General features: G+C 39.1%; 2 protein-coding genes across 5 annotated transcripts in view; both read left to right on the top strand.

The window, feature by feature from the left end:
• LOC113016462 (beta-1,3-galactosyltransferase 1-like) overlaps positions 1–25,365 on the top strand; it is a 203,118-nt gene that overhangs the window by 171,021 nt on the left and 6,732 nt on the right. The window lies entirely within an intron of this gene.
• On the top strand, positions 678–3,219 carry LOC145424261 (uncharacterized). The gene is made up of 5 exons (XM_080297433.1): positions 678–811; positions 1,551–1,626; positions 1,726–1,881; positions 2,338–2,427; positions 2,871–3,219. The coding sequence occupies exons 3-5, from the start codon at positions 1,777–1,779 to the stop codon at positions 3,084–3,086; spliced, it is 411 nt and encodes a 136-aa protein (XP_080153559.1). The 5' UTR covers positions 678–811; positions 1,551–1,626; positions 1,726–1,776; the 3' UTR covers positions 3,087–3,219.

Below are 25,365 nucleotides of genomic sequence, written 5' to 3' on the forward strand. Positions count from 1 at the left end.
AGGTTTCTTCCTGTTAAAAGGGAGTTTTTCCTTCCCACTGTCGCCAAAGTGCTTGCTCATAGGGGCTCATATGATTTTTGTTTTTTTCTCTGTATGTATTATTGTAGGGTCTACCTTATAATACAAAGCGCCTTGAGGCAACTGTTGTTGTGATTTGGTGCTATATAAATTAAATTAAATTGAATTGAATTGAATAGTACTAAAATCTCTGTATTTTCCATCGGGCCTATCACAGCAGTCACAGGGCAAGAGGCAGGGTACGCCCTGGACAGGTCAGTGATCTGTCGTAGGGTTAAGAGCGGTCTCTACGAAGCAACTGTTGGATTTATACACTGTTGGAAGATAATTTAGACTTCATCTCTGGAGAGAGTACCCGTGTATGTGCGCGTGTGTGTGCACGTGGTGTTCTTAGTGCCCCTCAGTACACTCTAAAAAACGATTCATGGGGTTAGTAAGTAAAGCTTAAAATTAATAGCTTTTTCTGCATAAAAAATTAAGTTTGTTGCATGTACACATTGTAATCAGTTGATAACTTAATTTAATGAGTTGGTCGAAATGAAAATAAAGAAAACAGTCTTAGCTCAGTAATATATCGATTTTGAACAGACATTTCTGTGTTAACTTAACATGAAAGTGTATTCAGTTAATACAACTTAAAAATCTCGTAAGCGTCCTTTAAAAGCTGAGTACAAGGCTGACTTGCCCGGACATGTTGTGCTCTCAGACCACTGATCGAAAGAAACGGAGGCAAAGAGAGAAAGCAGAGAAGCGGCATTTTGTACGGAACATTATCAAACGTTAAAGCTTTGTGGTGAGTACAATTTTTTGCCTTGTTTTATTCACAGCAGCTAATAACTCTAACTTTAACTCTATCAACACGCACTGCAAGAAATCCTTTTTACACAACACTAAACTCTTCCTCGGTGAGTGGTGGTGATAAGCTAGTAACGTTACACTTCTGGCTAACTTGTGAAGTAATTCGACCGTAACATTAGTCTTTGTTAAGTTTTGTTTTACGGTGGCAGCCAAATGGTGTAAATTGACACTGAGCTTCTGTAGCAGTAGTTTTAACTCTGCAAAGACAGGGTAATACATGTTTTTCTTCTTTCTACTTTGAAATCGTTGCAGCGTTGATGAAGGTTTGACCAGCAAAAGGCTGGGCCATTTTACATTCATGACTAAACAAATGTAGGTTACTGAGTATACATTCGGTTTAACATCGATGCATTTTGATGTTTAAGTCCTAGAGTTATTTTTATGTGAGATTGAAGTTTGTTAATTGAGCCCTAGCTGAAGAACAGCCTGTGTCAAAGTTCAGTCAAAAAACGCGGGCGAGGAAGCGAACGCCATGTTGTAGAAACGCCACAGGAAAGATCTTAAGTAACATTCATAAACTAGTTGTTTTAATGACATTACATTGAGTGTGCATTAGCACATAAAATATAATTTTGCTCTTTTGGGTGTTAACTGCAGATACATAAGCGCAGTTGTATCACTTAAGAAAAAATATCTTTGATTTGGAAACATAACATAACATTCTCCATTCGCAGGCAGGAAGTTGTCAATCAAGCACCAAAAATCAATGACCTGAAAGAAAGATGGCCTGCTCTTTTTGATGCAGTTCAGGTAAATATTTTTCCATAAGATAATTTGCAGTATGTATTCTTTTAAAGTAAATTGTATACATTAACATGTTGTGCCTATTTGTGCCTTTTTTTTATACAGATAAACCAAGAATTCAGAAGGATCACCACTGTTAACCTGGAGACAACATTCATGGCAAAGCTGGACCAGTACTCTCAGAAAATAATGTCCTTGCTGTCCTCAAGAGGAGGGGCTGCAAAAATGCGCATTCGGCGCATCCAGAACATGCTGCTAGAGGTATGAATGAATGAAATGTAGTTTATTTCAAATAGGATAATCCACTTTTTTTTCCAATAGGTGATATTGAGTCTTAAAAGGTAGCTGTTTACAACTCAACTATGTCAAATTATTGTTTAGAGCTTGAGGCACAAATATCAATTAAAACTATAAATACTTAATAATAAAACAAATTATAGGTGATGTGGATCATGATTGGCAGAGTAATTTGCAAGATTTTGCAGTTTTTCTATTTGTTACCTGGATTTTTCAAGTTCATGAATTGATCATTTCAGAGAAATGGCTCTTTGAAATGATCAATTCATTATTTTGATTATCACTGGAAATCTATAATTGGTACAGTTCAGGCCATATAAAGTCAATCCTTTTTTTTTTTTTTTTTTATTGGATGGGATGTAATTATCAAAAACCCATCCTCCTCGAAGAGCAGTTCGACATTCTTTTTCTTATTCACAGGACGATTCTGTGGAGAGAAGGCGAGAGGTCGCTATCTGTGGCTTAGTGGTGTATCTCAGGGAAAAGGAGGAGGATCTCTTCAAAGAGCAGGTAAATCAGACATGACTATACTTTGTATTAGAGGTACGATCTAATCTATTATTAATTGATTTCTAAATTAATCGGCAACTATTTTGATAATTGATTGATCGGTTTAAGTAATTATTTTAGAAAAAGAAGTCCAAATTCTCTGGTTTCAGCTTCATAAATGTGAATCGTTTCTGGTTTCTTTACTCCTCTATGACAGCAAACTGAATATGTTTGACATTTGAGGTCATCATATTGGGCTCTGAGAAACATTGACATTTTTCACCATTTTCTGACATTTTCTGGACCAAACAACTAATCAGATAATCGTCAAAGGAGCTTGCAAAGAGAACCTTCACAGACATAATCAGATAATTGAGAAAATTGTTAGTTGCAGCCCTATTTTGTGTTACTCTCATGTATAAGTATGATTACTTAAAACATTTATATTGATTCTGATCTACCAGGATGGTGGCGGGGATATTACCAATGAAGTGATGAAGATTGTAACCAGAGGTGCCACAACGTCTGATCCAGCCAGCGCAAGGATCATACTTGAAGGAACAGAAGTCCTAGCAGACCTGGATGTACCCAGAGCCTGTGCCTTGCTAATGGGGCTGATATATGCACTCAACCTCAGCTACCCAAAAGAACTGAAAAACACTTTTGAAAAACACTTTTGAAGTGTTTCAAAAGATATTCCTCGAGCTGGATGATCTGAAAGCCAGTCCTAAGGTAATGTCACTAAAAAGTAAACTGTTGTACTAAAAAATGTGAAGAGTGAGGCTATCCTCAAATTAAACGGGAAATGTTCCACTGTTGTTTGCAATGTGTTGTGTTACATACTTTACAGTAGGCAGTAGGTGTAAAGTTGAGCGTTGAGCATTAAGTACACCTAGTTAAAAATAATGCACTTTAAAAGGATAGCTCGGGTCTTTTGAAGTGAGGCTGTATATGAGGTACATATGTATTGTGAGTGTATTACACACAGTAGATGGCAGTCAGTAAGCTCCACCTACGGAGAAGCAGACGGGGCCACCGGCACGCAAGATGAGCCTCCATCCTAATAAAACTGATGTCAGTTTAAATGTACATTATATCAAGAATATGTTTACTGCTTTATTTTGCTATCAGACAGCCTTTTCTGTGAGGAAAGAGAAGTTCTACTGCTTGTTGTTTCAATCGCTCTGGCCCACCAGCGTCCATGGACAAAAACAGCAATTTTACCTGACAGCACACAGGAGTTGCTGGTCTCCTGCTGCCTTGATCAGTAAGTGTAATTGTGTTATTTGGTGACTTTGGTGTTAGTTCGGGTTAGTTCAGATTTACCAAAGTCACACAAACAAACTGAGCCTATCGTGCGTGTTGGTGGCAGGAATGTGCTGACTGCTGTCTACTGTGTGTAATATACTCACAATGTACTTCATACTTAAAAAAACCTAAACTATCACTTTAACACAAACAAACTTGAATCAGAGCATGACTGTCAAAATGTTCAGTCTTTTTGAGACAGATTTACAGGGGTGTTTTATGTCATTTATTTTATGGAGGCAACAATTTTGTCTGCTATTGAAATGTCAATGAGTCTGGAATGGTGGACTGGTGTTCTAATAAACAGTTTGATCATAAAACTGGAATTTCAATGTGTAATTTATTGTATAATTGTAAGTTATAAGTTATTGTAAGTTACTAGTACTCAAAAAAATTAAGGTAACAATTTGCATGGATATTTCTGAGTAGAATAAAAGTAAAAAAATAAGTTTTAATAACTAAATGGAGTAATTTTTTAAACAATTAAAATTAAGTTGGTTCAACTTAATTAAGCTTGTAGAGGACAAAGCAAATCATGTTGTTTGTACGTAAGGAATAGAGTTTGCCTAACTAGAGAACTCTTGTGGCATTTACGCTATAGTGGCTAAGCTGAAGTAACTTAAAAAGATCCATGCAAATTGTTACCTTAATTTTTTTACGTTAAGCCAGCAGATCTTTTTTTAGAGTGTAGGAGTAGTGTTATTTAGCGGAAGGAGTGCTGAAGTTGCATGTCCTCAGCCTGTGCTGCCATCAGCAGTGGCACGGACGTTTTTGTGTGCAACCGTGTGTGTGTGTGTGTGTGCGTGTGGTAGACAGGCTGCGAGACAAGGTAATTACCACAGGACCCTTCATCTGGCTTCCACTCACCCCTCAAGTTCAACAGAGCAACAAAGAGGAGCTCTGTCAGCTGAACTTGCAGTGGAGATGTGTGAGTAGGCACCAGTGTGTGCACAAGAGCTTAAAAAAATGAAGCCCATAGCCTTTTTTTTACATGAAGAGAAACAGGAAGGCATCTGTGCATAGGCACAAGTTCAATAAAAAAAAAGAAAAGATAAAAACAACCCCACTAGTATATTTGTCTGCATTTATCAGCCTTGTGTGTGTGTGTGTGTGTGTGTGTGTGTGTGTGTGTGTGTGTGTGTGTGTGTGTGTGTGTGTGTGTGTGTGTTCTCCCCCGGCATCACTGGAGTGTTACCTAGGCAGGTGCGGTTGTCTGCACCCTGCTGTATAATGGGATGTGTTCAGTCTGTTCCATGCTGTACTTGTCTGCTAGGTCTGAGATGGTGTTCCCGATAATTCTCAACCCCCCTGATAGAGGCTGTGACTCTGCAGCTGGGTGAAACACAGTGAAAGACAGCAGTGGACAGCAGCATTGCATTCATGTTCTTATCTATGTCCACATTAGCGTTTCCCACATGTTTAAATAGGTAAGTTAGTTAATATGAAGAAGAAATGTGGTTATTCTGACACCTAGACATTAATTAGCTGCATGAAATTAAACATGGCAGCTTTTCGACCAAAAACTGGAGTCTTTTTGTCTGTGTGATGATTTGTGTCAGTAGTATTTGATGCCCATAAAGTCCCTCTGGTAAACAAATGGACTTTTAATGTTAGAGTCACACTACTGAGGCAAACACACGTTTTAGTGTGGTAATGTGTCTATATTCAACATTTAGTGTGGTTGGTTTAATTAAACACTCTTATTATAGAATATAATAATAATAATAATATAACAATTAGTTATTGATCGAAAACCATTTAATTTTTTTATTTGATGCATATGTATTCCAATAAACCATGGGTGCCTGGCTGCTTCTTTCATTTCTCTGTGGTTCAAAAACCATTTCTCCCCCCGCTACACACTCTGCAGATCTGCTGCAAGCTCTCAGAAAACAAAGAGTTACAGTCAAGAACAAATTACAGTCAAGGTGGAGTTGGAGTCTATTCAGTTGGGAGACAGGAGGCTTTCAAAGGAGGGTGAGGGTTATTGAGGACTGTCACAATAATGACATTCAGCCTGCCAGTTGGAAAGTAGAAGACAGGAAGGCTACCAGTATTTAAACTAGAAATTGGAGCAAGGGAGCTGTTCCATAGAATGAATTCTCCCTGATGAATAAACAAATAAAATTTGATTAGCACTGGTCTGCTTAAGGTTATATAAAGATTCACTCAGTGAAGCAGTGGGCAGCCACCAACACAGCACCTGGGGAGCAGTGTGTAGAGACGATACTTTGCTCAGGGGTACCTCAGGGTAGAACTTCAGTGGATTTAACCCCAGACCTTCCAGTCATGGGGTGAACACTCTACCTACTGAGCTGTCTCTACGGATGAGATGCAAAAAAGAGCCGGCAGGTACTCAAAAAAAACCTTAGACTCAAATGTCGGAACAGTTTTTTCCCACAGCATGGCATGTAATAAATACTGACAAAGAAAATGGCGGCCGTTACAACTTATATCCAAAAAGATATAGTTTCATGCATCTGTCAAAATACTCGCCTCTGGTCTCTTCTCCTTCTGCCTCACCTTTCCCTCAACCACCACTTGCTAATGTTACTGAATCTGTGGAAGTGCCGCCATAGCCACCACCAAACAATTGAGTTATTTTTACACATCTGCCAGCATCTGGCCAATCCACCACCTTTCATTGTTTTATACTGTAACGGGAAAAAAAGAGTCCAGCTATGGCTGCATATGTCTTTAGTAGTAATTTCTTTTTGTAGAGGGCTAGCAAAACAAACCTTTTCGCGGGCATTGCCGTATTGGAATCCCGACTTCTCTGACGAGGCTAACCAGAACTCCGTTTACTCAAGTGTGACATTATTCCCAGGTCCGTGTTCCGATTTCCGAGGTAAGCAAACACAACACGCGAAGTAACGAAAAATTACCCAATCTAAATCCCAGTAACGATTAACGTGTTCCTGATTTTGGCATAATAACTAGTTACCGTGCTCGTTACCACAATAATAACGTAGTTACTGTTACGCGTTACTTAATAACGTTAGTCCCTACACTGGTCATGATTAATTGAAAGTTTGCAGCAGCTCTGCAGGAACAAGAAACTACATGCATTCATACAAAGACATATTGGCTTTGTTACCAAAATATTTCCTCTCCTACCCTTTACACCATCAAGAAATACTTACTAAATTATGATCCTCAATTCATTTGAAAGGAAAAGACATTTTTCCCTGCTCTGCAAAGCACTTAAAAACTCATCTAGAAAAATGTCTCAGTCCACAGACCTTCCTGTCATTTGTTTCAGTTTAGTGAAAATCTGGTCAGTATCGAAAATACTCATAGATATGCTCATAGAAAAACAAAAAAAGCGCTAAAGGATGCTTCCACTTCACTTTGGCTGATTTAATGCTTACCTCTAATCACCATTCATTATAGAAGAGATGTAGCAGAAAAGATTGTGAACTTAAAAGCAAAGTAATTTCATCACCTAAGTGCTAAATTGCCGATTTGTGTGCACAATGGAATATTATTTAAATTAATATGTGCACTGCCCATCGTGTGCTCAAGTGGCACTTTTTTAAATTGATAGGTGCTCATTTTTGGAGTGAATGCTTCATCTGAGTAATGTAATTCATATACCGAATCTTTGATCTTTTTGCACTCAAAGCTGCCATGTGGTCAGAGGAGCATGGTAGAACAAATGTGATCAATGGTACAATGGTAATTTTAGTGGTGATTTCAGTTATAAATGCAATACTGTGCACAAGTCTTAGTGCCCCCAATTTCTTTTGCCATATTGAAATGGCAACTCAATTTATTGAAATGTGCCCAAATATAGGGTTGCCATGATTAGTCAACTAGTCACGATTACGTCGACTATCAAAATCATCGACGACTAATTTAATAGTCGACCGTCGTTTGAAGCTTTGTAAGATCCCAAAAGATGTGGGAATAAGTAGTAGGATTTAAGAGTGTAATAACGGACTGAAACAGAAGATGGCATGTACAAGGATTTCAGCTGCCGTTAAACCCCGAAGAAGCAGTAGCAGTGTCCAGTATCGTAGCTGTGTCCAAATTCAGGGGCCGCATCCTCCTATGCCTGCATTTGTAAGGCCGATTACGTTACAGCGTCACGACGAAGACTGCGCCCTTCATTTCCCCAGATTTGAAGGATGGGTCCGGTGTATACTTTGTGGCCCAACCTACCCCAGAATTCAAAGTGCGGCCCTGCTCAGTTTCCAACAATGGCGGCAGCTAGTTTTAATATTACTCTTATTATTCTTTCTGGGTCATAAAATAAACGTTTAACATATTTTCAGACAAGATTGTAGCTGTGTAAACCTCAAATATCTGCTCAGTTTATCAAGACACCACATATTTTCAAAAGTGCTCCGACATTTTCGGAGACGTCTGTTACCCACCAGCTCTAGCTAGCCGGGGTTCAAGGCTCACTAGACTCCCGGCAAATCATTTTCAAACCCACCGCCGTCTTTCGCTACTCAGGTTAAACATGATATATAAGTCACTTAGATAACTTAAAAATATTATTTTTCAGTATTTTCTTTGTTCCTGAGTAAATCGGTTTGGCTGAGATTAAAGTTATAGTTTTTACACAGCTGAATAAACGTCAAGCAGACAACTGATTATCAGAAGTGTGAGATGCTCGAAAATATACTCCGGTGTCCTGTTATAATTTAGATAGCAAGAAGCAGACGGCTGAGTTTATTAAACTCCACCGAAACAATCTGCAAATTTCATAGAAATTTAATAAACTATCATCTTGTCTTTATTTTTAGTTAGCACATACCTTAAACACTTAAAGCTATAAGCTAATGATAGTTATATAAGAGCAGATGCATGCTGGTGCAATAAGCTGTATGTTTTACGTACAATGGATGTATGATCTGATTAGTCGACTAATCGCAAAAATAATCGGTGACTAGTCGACTATCAAAATAATCGTTTGTGGCAGCCCTACACAAATATGATATATGAGACAAAAACAGAGTCTAATGAGCTTGAAAATAAATATTTTGTATGACCACATTTATTTTTCTTTATTTTATCTCAGTGGTTCCCAAACTTTTTTTGCTAGGCCCCCCTTTGTTTTACAAGGAAAATGTTCGCGACCCCCCCCCCCCCCCTCCCGCACGCACGCACAAACACATCCTCCAACCACACACACCCATATTTTGCTCCATTGGGGATTATTTCACACCTCAAACTTTTAGTAAACAATTAAGCAAATGCAAGTACTCTAACTCGTAACTCTTTTACGCTATGTCCACACCTACACGAGTATTTTTAAAAAAGCAGGTGTTTCTATGTGTTTGGACCTTTAGTCCACACGTAAACAGATTTTTTACAACTCCTTTTTTGCGTTTACGTGTGGACGAGGACTAGAGCTCGTCACACAACGTCAAAGGTATATGCCTTTTTTCACGTCATGCTGTGTGCCACGTTATTTTTTACATGAGATGCATTGCAGAATGGCAGTTACTGTCCCTCCATTTGGAAAGGCAGAGGTGTCACGGTGTAATTATTTTGCGTGTAGTTGTTTTTTTCCTGTGTAATAGTATTCAACATTGCTATTAATACATTTTTCAAAAAATGCCTCTCTGTGCAAAATGGGTTCAAAAACATAAACAACTGTAGGATAATGTTTGTCCGTGATTTGAACCGGGGGAACAAATCGTGGCAGGATCAGCCTGATATTATTTGTATCCCACTGTAACTTTACTGTATAAAGAGCTAACATCTCCAAAATGTCAGGAGTAGTTAGTCATTACAACAAGTGTTTGTGAACTAAAAATCAAGAATGTGGAAAACTGTTTGTCCGTGATTTGGAGAGCCCAGCGCTGCTCCCGAGGAAGGGAAAACCAATTATGTAGGGCAGACCTACCTCGGCACTTGTGCAGGTGAAACCAAAGGTAAGATATGCTTCACCATATTTTCTAGTCTTTGGCTTGGAAGGAAGTTGGTTTGGAAACATATTCTGTGATGCTTCATCTCCTGCTTTGCGTTTGTGTGGGAGCCCCGTGCTAGCAGCGTCGAAGCATTTTTTATTTTTTTTCCCTTTCATACCCCCCTGCAATGGCTCTGCGCCCCCCCTAGGGGGGCAGGCCCCACACTTTGGGAAGCTCTGATTTTAACTTAAGGCTGAATGCTAGCTTTCTTTCCTTCTTCAGAATAATTCTACAGGCTTCCTGAAAGAAAGAAGATGCTCTTCTTTGGATGCTGCTGCCTTTTATTCCATTCTCTGTGTCCCATCATGAAGAACGGCTTCCTTCCATCGAGACCATTTCTGATGAGGCTTTAGCAAACAGTGAATGAATCAACAGAAAGGCCAAATCCATGTCTCAAGTGCTGTGTCAGGTCTTTGCTGGAAGTATTCCTATTACTCTTGCTTGCGTTCTGATATTGTTCTTCTAGTGTATATATTTTTTTCTTGATCTGCTTCTCCTTTGGATTTCCATTCTCCTGGTTCCTCAAGTATTTTTTAGGGCACACTGCACAGCCTGTTGACATATACCAGTTTTTGGCTAATAGCTCTTTGGGAATCTTGTTGTTGCAAAAGTACTCATTTATGTCTGTCAGGCTGTGTTATCTTATAATTTTACACAGTAGTATGGATTTGGTGCTTTTAATAGAAGTTTCCATTCCAAGATACTGTACTTACACAATATTATATTAACAATATTATATAATATTAAGTCTGATTAATTGCCTGGCTGATGGATGTAACTGAGGGAAAATAAAATTATAGCCAATCACTCCAACAGACCCTGCAGAACTGGATCAATAGCAGAGAATTTACAAGTTCATCAGAGACTCACCACTGCTACTTCTGCTTGTAGACACTCACAGGTTTAAGGTCATTGTTTGAATGAAAGGGGGAGGGAGATTGCATAGAAAGAAGAGGTGTTTAAACGACAGCCAAAGAAATGGCTATGTGAGGATGATGATACCAGGTGTGTCTTTACGTCCACCACTTGTTGCGGTAGTATCGATTCCTTCTTTCACAGAGGTTTCTCTTCATTTGTTGGATTGATGAATTACATTGACCTTGCCAAGGCATTGCAGAAGTTGTCTTATTTATTGTATTTTTTTTACCGACTAATACTTTCTTATGTTGCTCTAGGTGATAAAGTATACACTTTATTGCTCATCGAACATGGTGTCAGTGGTGTGATGTGTGGTCAACAGCTCTGCGGCACTTTCACATCAATAAACAAAGATTCAAATATAACTTGCCCCTGAATCTGGCACTTCCACTTCACTGCAGATGCCAGGTGCCTGTAGGTGGAAAATTGTGCTTGCACTGTGGGTATAGAGATGTGAGGCAGGCCACTGCTGAAGTGCAGAGAGTATGTGCACCCGGATAAAGGCCTTGCCACTGGGCTCTCTAGTGACTACAGCTGAAATATTCCATCAATACTATAAAAGTCTGTCATCTTCAGGAGATCTCTGAAGGTTATTCCCATCTTACTATCCAATGTCAGTCCTACACCAGTTTCACCTTTGCTCCCCTGCAGCATGGTGATACATGGTGAAAAAGTATTTGCCCCTTTTCTGATGTCATGCTTACATGTTTGAGATCATCAGTCCACGAGCAGCATGGCCCAGTGGTTTGGTCTTATAGCAAGAGGGCCCTAGATTCACAGTCACCATCTCTCTGGTCCTTTTTGATAGATTTTTTCCCCCTCCATAAATTTAAAAGCTGAGTTTTAAAAGCTAATTTTAAAATTCCTCTATGTAAGTATGAAAAATATGCAAAAAACCCCCAAAACAAAAACACTAAAGAATCAGGAAGGGGGCAGCACTGTGTCTAGCCTTGTCCTTGCTAGTCAAGCATTTGTCCTCACCAGCTGGTGTCGTAATGTTTAATTTTTGTTGCTGAGTATGCCTCAGTGGTATTACCATAATTCCAACGTCCTCCCTCTGCATCGTCCCAGATCTTCAATAATGTATAACCGCAATGTCACCCAGTCGGACAGTAAAATGTATTACCTGCATGAATCAAGTTGTCATTTACAATTTATGAGAGAGCTTAGCATTCAGAGCACAGGTCTGGCTGGTGTGGGGAGCACAGTGAATCTATTTGGAGTAAAAGCCTCCTCCAATACCCAGCACTGCAAAATAATAATAATAAAAAAAAAAAAAACAACTCACCTTGTCTACTGTAGTAGCTATTTTTTTTCTCAACACTGTCATGATTAAGATGCAGCTGTGTTTTGGAACCAGACTCCATGTTTTTTCTCGCCTTGTCATCCAGCAGAAACGTCACTTTAGCAAATAAGTCCCCAAGATGGGTGGGAGTCAGAGTTCACCGCGCACCACAAAAGATTATCTGCTACATTTCAGGCAGTTTGGGAAACTAAGTGTTAGAACGTCCTCTGAGGCAGACATTAATTCTCCAGGTACCTTAAAACAAATGCTGAGAATTTTCTGCAAACACTGCTTGTCTATAAACTGATATGCCCCAGCACAGTTTGGGCTCAAGTCAGCACTGAAGTGGAGCATCAGGCTTCTGAACAGTGGCCAAATCTGTTGGCCGCTATTGATATCCCATTTCCTCTGGCACTACTAAGCTACTTTGCATTCAGAGGCTTTCCACTAAGCCCACAATGTCCAGCCTGTGGACTGTAATACTGACTATATGTCTGGTTGTGCTGCTCCTCAACAATCATTGACTCCTTTATTATCCAGGAAACAAAAGCGGAGCTGGTGCCACACTGGGAGTCTTCCAGCCCTGACATTTTAATTGCGTCTCTTTCATATTAGGTGGGATGCAAACCAATTTGGCCATTGCTGTTAAATTCTTCCCACATTAATTCCTCTTTTGAATGTTTGAAGCTGACATAATGGATTTTAGACTTGGCAGAAGATTGGAGGAAAAGAGGATCAAACATTAAACAGAAGATAGCTTTTCTTTTTTTGTGACTGACAATTATAAACCTCCTGTTGAGCTTATCACATAGTGAACAGCAGGAGCGTGAGATAAGGTGTTGAGTTATGTGCTGTGGACAGCCCATTTCAGCATCAGTGAGAGAAATGTGTATGTGCATTTGAGATCGTTTAAATTTGCAGATTAAAGCCACGATTATAACGTCTGCCCAAGTCCCTGAAATTTACTGCACAAACAGAACAGCACAGCCACTTGAGGATGGCTCCAAAAGTGAGTCAATCCCTATAGACTCCCATGTTAAAATGCTGACTTTACAGCATTAGAAGCATGTTTACAGCTCCTGTAGCAAAATATATACAACGGAGGAATATTTTTATCTAATCTGTCTGGATCTGAGGTTGAGGGGCATAGGTTTGTTTGTGTGCGTTTGGTGTCTTTTGGAGCATTTTTGATGGAATTTTCTGAGAAATCCAAGAAATTCCTACTTCTGTTTTGGGTAGTGAAAGCACTAATTAACTCATTAACCAATTAGCAGATATGCGTATCTGTTCATTGCACCCCTAAACCTGCAGCTTGTCCAAACCCACCAAGTGACATCGCCATGACTACATTCATCTTTTAAACACAGTCTGTGGTTTTAATATCCACTTCATACTTATTCACTCATCCATCTGGCTTGCTCCTTCTTGCTATGTCTTTTTCTATCATGACATGAACAGGAGACACATTCACACATTCAGCAGGAATAATATTAAATCATTAAATATTAAAAAGCAGTACCACCATAATGCAAAACCAGCCTGTACTGCTTAAACCAGCCTTGGTTTAAGCAATGCAGAGTGGCAAGTGTGTTTTCCACTTCATTGTTCATTCGCGTTGAGCTATATTTACAGGTCATGCCTCGCTTTCAAATGGTATTTCCACATCATAATGCTACGATGTAAAGAAGTAAATGTTTTGACAGCATTGCTTAAATCAGCAGTCATGAAAGCAGCCAGTGGTAGAAGCTGCTTGCTGTTTTTCCCTCTGTCAGTCATTAAATCTGTAATATGGGAGCAGGCAGCAGGAGTGTAAGATGTCAGCCCAGCGCTGGGAATATGATTTATTTACCTTCAGATGTGTCTGCCCTCTGAGCTCATCTCTTACACCTCCAATACAATGAAGACACACATTACAGTCTATTAAATCACTCGTGTGCTGCCTTTGTTTTTCTGTCTTCCTGCAAAGTCACCCCAACCCCCCCAACCCCATTCTTTCCCGTAAGCAAGGTCACTCTACGCAGCACTAATGATTGCAATCAATTACCTGGTGCAACATTGAACGAGACTGAAACTCCCACATCTACATAGCCTTCAAGCTTTTTTGCTCCGGCGTATAGAGGTCACTTGATTAAAAAGACAACAGAGCTGATGATTCATGCCTTTCAAAAATTATTTTTAACCACCCTACACCCTGACAGAAACACCATATATTATTATATATCTGAATAAAAATCCCATTCTTGTCTAGATTTTTATTCTTAAGAATGTATTTGTTTTAATTAATTCTTTATTAATTTGTTTGTCTTATGCTAGGATAAGCCGTTTCAGTTCCATTCATTTTCAAGCCAACTTTCTGTTGATTGGCTTCTCCAACAAACAGAAGCTCGCCCTCTATACTAACCCATACTAATCCAAGAGTAGAAAGAAGCCAGAGTTTTAGGCTCATAACTTGTACATATGCTAATATTAGGTTCATAAAAGTCAAAAGCATTACCTGGGATTTCACATTCAAGGTCATCCAATCACTCAGGAAGTTTCCCACTAATTGGACGGTCGATGGTTTGATCCCTGACTGTTGCCATAGTATCCTTGGGCAACATATGAATGTTTGTTAGAAATCACTTAAACATAGAAATAACGGTGAGTCCAAAGTGCTTGAGTAGAAAAGAGGTATTTAAGAGCCCGTTAAGATATATCTCTGGATCCTTTTTTAGCACTCCGTTACTTATCTCAGTGAAAGTCCTATTATGGTCAATTGCACAAGTGCCTCTGTGATAGGAACAAGATTTGCTCCAATGTGAACCTTCAAGTTGAAGTTAATTTTTGTGGATGTAGACAGACAGGGAGCCAAATCTGGGGAGTGTTCCAGGTGGTGAACCCTATGATGTTCATATGGGGTCATCTGATTGTTTTTTTTTTTCTGTATTATTGTATGTTCTTTACCTTCCAATATAAAGCAACTTTAGGAAATTGTTGTTGTGAATTAAACTGAATTGAATTCTACTTTGATAATCCCTTCACAGTTAATACACTGAACAGTTAAAACAAAGAGCTACTCACATGATGCAGAGCCTTGAGGCTTGAAAAGTCTGACTCAACTGATAATTGTTCAGTTGGAGACACCAGCAATGATCCTTCACATGAAATTTGGGTCAGTTTGAAAGAGTTATTGACGTTTGAAGTGCAAGTTAGTGAAATCTCAGAGTGCACATTGTGTATGGGCAGAATAAGAGTTTCAGTAGTCATGATAAAAGTTGTCTGAACATGCCAGGATTTTTTGATCACACGTCATACATGTTATAAAAGAAAACTGGATTTACACATTCTTGTATACAACCCTAATTACCCCACAATTGGGATGGTGTGTAAAATGCTAATAAATGAAACTATGCTAATCTCATTCAAAACCATATTTGGCACATAGAAAAAATTATTTTTTGATCTGCTGTGAATAAAATAAAATGTTTAAACTGAAACATTTTACTATTTAAAGGAAAATATTAGCTTATTTTAAACTGATGGCGTCAAAATATCTCAAAAATGTTCCAGATTGTCTCATTCTTGCCTGATTTTTCTTGTCAGACTGGTGAACCTCCAGTTACTCACCACATACGTGTTCAACTTTTGTTCCCCCATGTCCCAGATTTTTGCTGAATACAAGCTTAAAGTTTCTATGAAATAGTAAAATGTTGCACTTTAAAGATTTTCTATGTTTTCTATGTTCTATTGTGGATAAAATAAGGGTTCATGACATTCATTGCTTTCTGTTTTTATTTACATTTACATTGCGTCACAACTTTTTTGAGAGTGGGCTTGTACAGCAAGTATATATGCTTACTTTCACAATTGCCGATGAAAAAAACATGATGGAGTCCTCACAGCTAGAAGATCTAGGTAGGTGATGGAATTTACGTCGTACTTACACGATGCAAATGCCATGAACAGTTGTATAATGTAGCTTGTAGCTATAGAGGAGCCTCCAAAACTATCACAGTAATGACATAAAGGTCATCTTGACTTTGGCTGCTGACATCAGATATTTTTATCTGAAATTCTGTAGTGACACCTAGGGGGCTGGAACTTGAGCTTTTTTTAGACTTAGTGCCTTTAAGTACTACGTGGGAGTTGTAGGATCCAGCTGTTTGACTCTTTACTGAAAGTTGGATTCATTACCTGGTTCTCGTTTTGAGCTGGGTTTACATATGAGTTTGTGATATAGTAGTATCAGTTTTTTGTGAGTTCTCCATGAAGAAAAGAGCTGCCATGTCTCTGAAGAATTAATCATGTCAATGGTGTCAGGTCAAACTTAGAAGAACTTTTGAGTTAAACTTTAATCACTATCAACATTTACTTTGGTGTCACGGTTCGATGTTTTGTCGATACAAAATGTTCATGCCTTTTTAATTTGTCATTTATTAAAATTATAAATATATATTTTAACTCAAAAGTACACTTTTTAAATTTAATGTTGCTGAAACAGCAAAGTAATAAAAAAAATAAATCTATCTGATTGAGGAATCACTCATCTTTGGAAAAGAGAGTTTATTACAGAGAAATGGCTCTTTCCAAAATAAAAGCTATACTATATGCTTCTTCTGGGCTATATTCTCAGCAGCATATTAAACATATCAGGTCCCCATAAGGAGAATCATGTGCTAACGCCTGTCTAAATGACTCGGGTAAAGTTTGTAGCATGCGTGCTTGTTGTTTTGTCTGCTTCCAATAGGATGCTGTCGGAGTAAATGTGCAGTCATATTCGTTGTGTTCCCACTAGTGCTGTCAGCGTTAATCTCATTGAAATGACGTTAATGCCACAACACGGCAATTCTTCGTTCACGAGCTACCGCAGATCACCCTGTGCCTGGGGCTGGACGGCCAACATGTTAACGAGCTGACTGCGCTAACACACTAGTTCCCACCAATGTAACTGAGCATTGCATGGCACATCCAACATACTGTTTTACTTTAGTCCATGACGCGCTTACCTTCAGGGTCATAAGTCACATGAAAACCAAAATAGTTCCAAACGCCACATCTGAATTAGACGCCATGCCTTGCCATGTTGCAAGGAGAGCTTAACTTCTGTCTGGCTAGCTTGCCCTGCGCTCAGTGAATCTGCGTTTGATTACTCCGCCTAGGCTGCACTGTCAAGCGCAGATCCACTGAGCGCTCAACACACACAGCATCGTCAGAAGGAAAGTTGATAAAATAAATTAAAAATGTTGTATTTTTCGATACATATGCGTACCGAACCGAAAGCACTGTATCGAACGGCTCAATATCGATACGAGTATCGTTGCACCCCTAATATATATATATATATATATATATATATTAGGGGTGCAACGATACACAAAATTCACGGTTCGGTTCGGTTCGATACTTTGGTGTCACGGTTCGATATTTTTTCGATACAAAAAAAAATGTTCATGCCTTTTTAATTTGTCATTTATTAAAATTATAAATATATATTTTAACTCAAAAGTACAGTTTTTAAATTTAACCTTAAGCCTTGTGTGTGTTTTTTATTTTGACAGCGAATGCGCACCTGCGGACCACTTATGTGCAGCCCTGGTTATTTAGCTCGTCATATTGCAGCCACAGAAATTATTTTGTCCATGAAACCATAAAGCTGCACTTTCTTTTTGCCTTATAGTCTGATTTGTCATAACTTCTCTGTTTTGTGGTAAGCTTTTCTTTGGCTGTCACTTCTTCACCCTGACCTGTCTTATTTGGCTCAGCAGAACTAAAATATATATCCTGCTGCTTTTACACACGCACTCACATAAGCTCAGCGATTCTCTGCGCGATCAACCTCTCACATGTTTAAGCTTGCTGCGGGAGATTTCACTTGTCATGTTTGCATAGTAAGCTAACGATTAATAAGACGATGTCAGAGGAATTGGTGCACAAATTATCATCACTCACAGATCAGTGCTGTCGCTCTCTATACACAGTTTCCACGATTGCAAAGTGAAAGCAACAAAACAAGCGCAAATTCAAACGCGATTTCAATATGTCACATATTGACAGTGGCTCACCGATGCCAATGACATAATTACCCAGCTACATTTCTGAAAGAATGCAAAAGCATTGACATATATTTTTCCTTCCTACAATAGCCCGACGGGCAGGGAAGAGATAGATTTTGGTAGCCCGACTGGAAAAATCGCTAGCCCCAGGATGTCGGGCTAGCGATTTTGCGAGCCCTGTATCTGATTGAGGAATCACTCATCTTTGGAAAAAAGAGTTTATTACAGAGAAATGGCTCTTTCCAAAATAAAAGCTATACTATACGCTTCTTCTGGGCTATATTCTCAGCAGCATATTAAACATATCAGGTCCCCATGAGGAGAATCCTGTGCTAACAGCTGTCTAAATGACTCGGCTAAAGTTAGTAGCATGCTTGCTTGTTTTTGTCTGCTTCCACTTGTCTTTGCACTAGGATGATGTCGGCGTAAATGTGCAGTCATATTCGTTGTGTTCCCACTAGTGCTTTCAGGTTAATCTCGTTGAAATGACCTTAACGCCACAACACGGCAAATCTCCGTTAACGAGCTACCGCCGATCGCCCCGTGCATGGGGCTAGACGGCCGACACGTTAACGAGCTAACTGCGCTAACACACTAGCTCCCACCCATGTAATTGAGCATTGCATGGCACATCCAACATACTGTTTTACTTTAGTCCATGACGCGCTTACCTTCAGGGTCATATGTCACATGAAAACCAAAATAATTCCAAACGCCAGATCTGAATGAGGGTGGGGGAGGTTCAATTTGCCATGTTGCAAGGAGAGCTTAACTTCTGCCTCGCTAGCTTGCCCTGCGCTCTTCCTTCTGACTATGCTGTCTGTGTTGAGCGCTCAGTGGATCTGCGCTCGACAGTGCAGCCTAGGCGGAGTAGTCGAACGCAGATTCACTGAGCACTCAACACAGACAGCATCGTCAGACGGAAAGTTGATAAAATAAATTACAAATTTTGTATTGTTCGATACATATGCATATCGAACCGAAAGCACTGTATCAAACGGTTCAATATCGATACGAATATCGTTGCACCCCTAATATATATATATATATAATTCTCTTGATGGTTTTCTGTTATGTTATATACATAGTTCTTGCCGTTGCTTTCGGTCACCTTGCCTTTCTTTTTTTCATAATTTCCATCTAGTCAGTCGCGCCTCAGTGTCGAGTCTGCGCCTCAGTGTCTGTCTTGTATTTCCTGTTTTACGTTGACAGTCTTGTGTCTTCTGTGAGTGTATCTAGTTTTGCGTTCTTCCTTTCTTCTCTTGTCAGATTTGGTTTAGCTGTGTCCCCTTTTGGTTACTCCCTTCCTCGTTACCATCTGGATATATAGTGAGTGTTTTCCTTTGTTCCCTGTTGGATCGTCTGTGTATCCTCCCCGGTGTATTTCCCCCGTGTCTCCAGGTTTTCAGGTTTCTTGTTCCAAGTTTTCAGGTTTCATGTAGTGTTTAGTCTTCCCAGTTTAGGTTTTGTTAGCTTTGTGTAGTCGTTCTTTGCTTTTGTTTATTGTTCAGTTTCACCATAATAAAGGCTTGCGTTCTGTTCAACATCCATCTTTGTCTTCGGTGTCTGCATTTGCGTCGTCATTCTCATCTCCGCACGGTCTGCCAGCTCAGACCGTGACACAGACCAAACTTCACTGTGAATGTTACCTAGGAGTATGCATTGCTAGGCTACATAGATAATAGTCTTCTCTGCCTTGCTCATTTGTCACCCCTGATTTGCAGCAACTATGGAGGACCAGAGATAAAGAAAAGGCAGTTTCACCAACATTGAAATAGAAAATGAATACAGCTGCTTAGTCAGCACAAGAATAAATTGACTGCCAAGTAGTCCAGGTTGATAATAAATGAGAAGCAGTCCAGTAAAACAAATAGCTGAGCCCAAAAGTAAGTAAACCACCTCAGTTCATTTCTTTTTGCTTGTTTTGTAGCAGTGGAACCCATCAGTCTCAGCCAATCACTATTGGCAGCTACAGTGGGGCAAAAAAGTATTTAGTCAGCCACTGATTGTGCAAGTTCCCCCACCTAAAATGATGACAGAGGTCAGTAATTTGCACCAGAGGTATACTTCAACTGTGAGAGACAGAATGTGAAAAAATCCATGAATTCACATGGTAGGATTTGTAAAGAATTTATTCATAAATCAGGGTGGAAAACAAGTATTTGGTCAATAACAAAAATACAACTCAATACTTTGTAACATAACCTTTGTTGGCAATAACAGAGGTCAAACGTTTACTATAGGTCTTTACCAGGTTTGCACACACAGTAGCTGGTATTTTGGCCCATTCCTCCATGCAGATCTTCTCGAGAGCAGTGATGTTTTGGGGCTGTCGCCGAGCACGGACTTTCAACTCCCGCCACAGATTTTCTATGGGGTTGAGGTCTGGAGACTGGCTAGGCCACTCCAGGACTTTCAAATGCTTCTTACGGAGCCACTCCTTTGTTGCCCGGGCGGTGTGTTTTGGATCATTGTCATGTTGGAAGACCCAGCCTCGTTTCATCTTCAAAGTTCTCACTGATGGAAGGAGGTTTTGGCTCAAAATCTCACAATACATGGCCCCATTCATTCTGTCCTTAACACGGATCAGTCGTCCTGTCCCCTTGGCAGAAAAACAGCCCCATAGCATGATGTTTCCACCCCCATGCTTCACAGTAGGTATGGTGTTCTTGGGATGCAACTCAGTATTCTTCTTCCTCCAAACACGACGAGTTGAGTTTATACCAAAAAGTTCTTCTTTGGTTTCATCTGACCACATGACATTCTCCCAATCCTCTGCTGTATCATCCATGTGCTCTCTGGCAAACTTCACTGGACATGCACTGGCTTCAGCAGCGGAACACGTCTGGCACTGCGGGATTTGATTCCCTGCCGTTGTAGTGTGTTACTGATGGTGACCTTTGTTATTTTGGTCCCAGCTCTCTGCAGGTCATTCACCAGGTCCCCCCGTGTGGTTCTGGGATCTTTGCTCACCGTTCTCATGATCATTTTGACCCCACGGGATGAGATCTTGCGTGGAGCCCCAGATCGAGGGAGATTATCAGTGGTCTTGTATGTCTTCCATTTTCTGATGATTGCTCCCACAGTTGATTTTTTCACACCAAGCTGCTTGCCTATTGTAGATTCACTCTTCCCAGTCTGGTGCAGGTCTACAATACTTTTCCTGGTGTCCTTCGAAAGCTCTTTGGTCTTGGCCATGGCGGAGTTTGGAGTCTGACTGTTTGAGGCTGTGGACAGGTGTCTTTTATACAGATGATGAGTTCAAACAGGTGCCATTCATACAGGTAACGAGTGGGGGACAGAAAAGCTTCTTACAGAAGACATTACAGGTCTGTGAGAGCCAGAGATTTTCCTTGTTTGAGGTGACCAAATACTTATTTTCCACCCTAATTTACGTATAAATTCTTTACCATGTGAATTCATGGATTTTTTTTTTCACATTCTGTCTCTCACAGTTGAAGTGTACCTCTGGTGCAAATTACTGACCTCTGTCATCATTTTAAGTGGGGGAACTTGCACAATCGGTGGCTGACTAAATGCTTTTTTGCCCCACTGTAAGTTCAAATCGATTTGTCCTACAGAAGTATTGCACTATTGTACTGCTAAGTTCTCCAATCACATTACTAATCACTAATCAAAAAAGTTTTTTTCATATATAGGTCTGTTAAAGCTGAAGGTAATGCCTTGTTTTTTTATATCAAAACTTTAAATTTCAACTTAGACTCAGTCAAATTCAAAAAGAGACAAAACCTTCACCCTTCAAAATGTTGAGAAAGAGAATTTCGGGTATTTCTGGTTGAAATATTAACTTATTGTAACACATTTTACAGCAAATCAGATTTGATAAGATAATTTGTGCCAGTAAAGTTAAATTCAAAAAGAGACAAAACCTTCACCCTTCAGAATGTTGAGAAAGAGAATTTCGGGTATTTCTGGTTGAAATATTAACTTATTGTAACACATTTTACAGCAAATCAGATTTGATAAGATAATTTGTGCCAGCAAAGTTAAATTCAAAAAGAGACAAAACCTTCACCCTTCAGAATGTTGAGAAAGAGAATTTCGGGTATTTCTGGTTGAAATATTAACTTATTGTAACACATTTTACAGCAAATCAGATTTGATAAGATAATTTGTGCCAGCAAAGTTCATGTACTTTCTTTAAATTTCTATATTGTGAATTAATTAGATGTTGGATCACTGTTGTAAAGTACTGTACTGTCTTATCTGCCACACATAGCGAGCAGCGAACAAGGCAGGAGAGACTTGTGTGAGGGAGCTAAATTGACTTCACAGCGCGTGGGGGTAAAACACTTTAGCACTTAACACTGGCATACATCAGACTGACTGCAAATCTCCCCACCTATTTCCTTCCAATTTCTCTTTCTCTCACTCTTTGTCTCTGTCTCTTTCTGGCCTGTCAACGTGCTGTCATGACCAGTTCAGATTAGCAGATTATTAGCACTGGGGTTTTTCATTTTGGGGTTTTTGTATAATACATGTCTTGATGCATCCTTGATTATGAAGGTTGAAGGTTATGAACGTTATGAAACCTGCACTCAGCTGAGGCTGAAGAAGTCACCTAAATGGGCGATTAAATATTTCTCCCAAATGAAGAGATTCAACTTTCTGGGATACATTTATTAGCGTGTATTTATTAGTCAGTCATTAGGAACATTAGTACTTCAATGCATGAAAAGTTGTTATGGAAGAAACAGTGCTGCTATAAGGACCTATGAATCCTTAATTAACTGTAATGTACCTGTTACTAGTTCTAGCTGTTGGCACCAAAGGCACATTGCCAAACGTATTCACACTTGCTTAGTATGAGGTTGAGATGAAAAAATATACTTGCAAGCCTGATGGACATATCACATACCATCACCATCAAACAGTACAGTGTGAGCTGTTTGCCTGAACTAGCATGCAGTTTTCATTATATTACAGTACATCTGTAGTAGTGTAGTAAGTATTTAATTTCAGCAATTCTGAAGTACTCGAGCCATACAATACAAAACTATCATGTACGATACATCACAATACCTGTGTTACTAATGAAGATAAAACAAAGTATGAAATTGGGGGCTCGGTGTTAATGCACACTGTATGGATTGCATTACTATATGTCAGTTTAATGAGTTAAATCTCTGATTTGCTGTCCTCCACTGTAGATTTATAATTTTCCACCACTAATTTTGTTACATCTGCTCTCTTATTCCCTCATTCACTGGTTAAGCTTTACTGCAAGTTTTTAGCAAATCATTCAGGGCAACTTCATGTCCTTAGCAATTGTCACAGTGTTTCTCTTGTAATACATGTGTCACTGAGTATCACAAGAAGAAACAACACTATATATATATACTATACACTGCAATATGAGCATTTTTCATAGCTCCAACTCTCAAAAATAACTTTTGCTGCAGGGTTACAAAAAGGCATGTCTTTAATATTGGCAAGTTCATCTTCAATAGTGGTTTATCAGCTTTCAGCAGATTTGACGTGTAACGCAGCATGAAAAATTGGCTCTTATATTTCCCTTATGATCGAATACTGAAACAGAGCAGTGGAGTGATCTTATCTTGGGTCCAGTTCACCAGTGCAGAATTTAAGATTTCTCCCACTGTTTGTCACACACACCAAAAGCAAATGTGACATTCAGTTATGGTATGCACAACCTCATATTATGGACAATTTTGGGTCATTAATTTTATGATTTTTGAGGATAATGTCCTTCCAATCAAAAATAATTGCAATCAGTGATTCCTCTTCTTCATTATGCAGAATGATAAGTCCTCTGGGTTTGGCACAAGAGAGTTTTCAGGTTCTAATATGCAATGTGAGTTTTAAATCCTGCATACAGGGTTTTATCACGTATCGCAATATTGCAATTTATTATTCAAACAGAATATTTTTCTTAGCATGCCTCGAGGGGATCTTTAACCTATGTGATAAAATACAGTTGAATTTCTTTTGTGGTGGTAAGGGAGACCATACCAACTATATTCTCTGGCATAACCACTATCACTCACTGTGGTAGTGGTTATGTCATTTAATCAAAAAAAAGTAAAAAATGAATTTTGTTTAAATCAATGTTGTATCCATGAACTCCCATAGAAACTTCCTTTTAAGTTACAGTATCTGTAAGAGTCATATATTTGTGCAAATGATTAGGTATCCATGGTAATATATTTTCCTCGATATTTCCTAATAGAGTATTTTCAGGGAGATTTCTTAGTGTAAAACTATATTTAAAGAATGACTGCTTTGGACTGATTCAAGGAATAAAAGCAGAATGATCTCTGAATAAACAAACAATAAATGAAAAGGATTTTGATGGAATAAGAAGTGAAGAAGAAGAAGAAGAAGAAGAAGAAGAGAGAATAAAAAGATGATTGAGCTTTTTGCCAAAGCTTCATTACTCATAAAATAAGCACCCATGTGCTCTCATCAATATTTAAAAAAGCAAACAAACTTGTATGTGCTGATGCCTTATACTCTATCCTTTCATGATTACCTTTTCAACATTTTTTACTAATAAAAGTCAGTGTTACTAGAACTATAGGGCAACAGCCTTCCATTTGCCATTTCTATTTCCCAAGTAAATGAAATTGCAAGTCCAAAATAATTCTTTTGGCCAATTTTCAGAATGCTTTTCTTTCTCAAAACACCATACATTCATTTTTCATTGCCTCTAAAGTTGAGGTTTAGAGGAAATTACAGTATGTCTCTAACTATTTAGGATATATAATCGGTTGAGTTTCCAAAATGCTTTGGTTTGTCCCTGTACTCCACTAATAAAAACTACAAAGCCCAAATTCAATTTTATTTTATTTATACAGCACCAAATCACAACAACAATCACCTCAAGGCGCTTCATATTGTAAGGTAGACCCTACAATAATACATACAGAGAAAAACCCAACAATCATATGATCCCCTATGAGCAAGCACTTTGGCGACAGTGGGAAGGAAAAACTCCCTTTTAACAGGAAGAAATCTCCGGCAGAACCAGGCTCAGGGAGGGGTGGGGCCATCTGCTGTGACCGGTTGGGGTGAGAGAAGAAAGACATGATAAAGACATGCTGTGGAAGAGAGACAGAGATTAATAACAAGTATGATTCAGTGCAGAGAGGTCTATTAACACATGCTGAGTAAGAAAGGTGACTGAAGAAGAAATACTCAATGCATCATGGGAATCCCCCAGCTGCCTACACCTATTGCAGCATAACTAAGGGAGGATTCAGAGTCACCTGATCCAGCCCTAACTATATGCTTTAGCAAAAAGGCAAGTTTTAAGCCTAATCTTAAAAGTAGAGATCAGAGATGAGCAGTAACGCGTTACTTGTAACGCGTTACTGTAATCTGATTACTTTTTTCAAGTAACAAGTAAAGTAAGGGATTACTATTGCAAAAACGGTAATTAGATTACTGTTACTTTCCCGTAGGAACGCTGCGTTACTGTGTTACTAAAACCGTGATTTTTTGCGAGAAT

Source organism: Astatotilapia calliptera, chromosome 23 (assembly GCF_964374335.1).
Source record: "Astatotilapia calliptera chromosome 23, fAstCal68.1, whole genome shotgun sequence".
In the NCBI taxonomy this organism is placed as follows: domain Eukaryota; kingdom Metazoa; phylum Chordata; class Actinopteri; order Cichliformes; family Cichlidae; genus Astatotilapia; species Astatotilapia calliptera.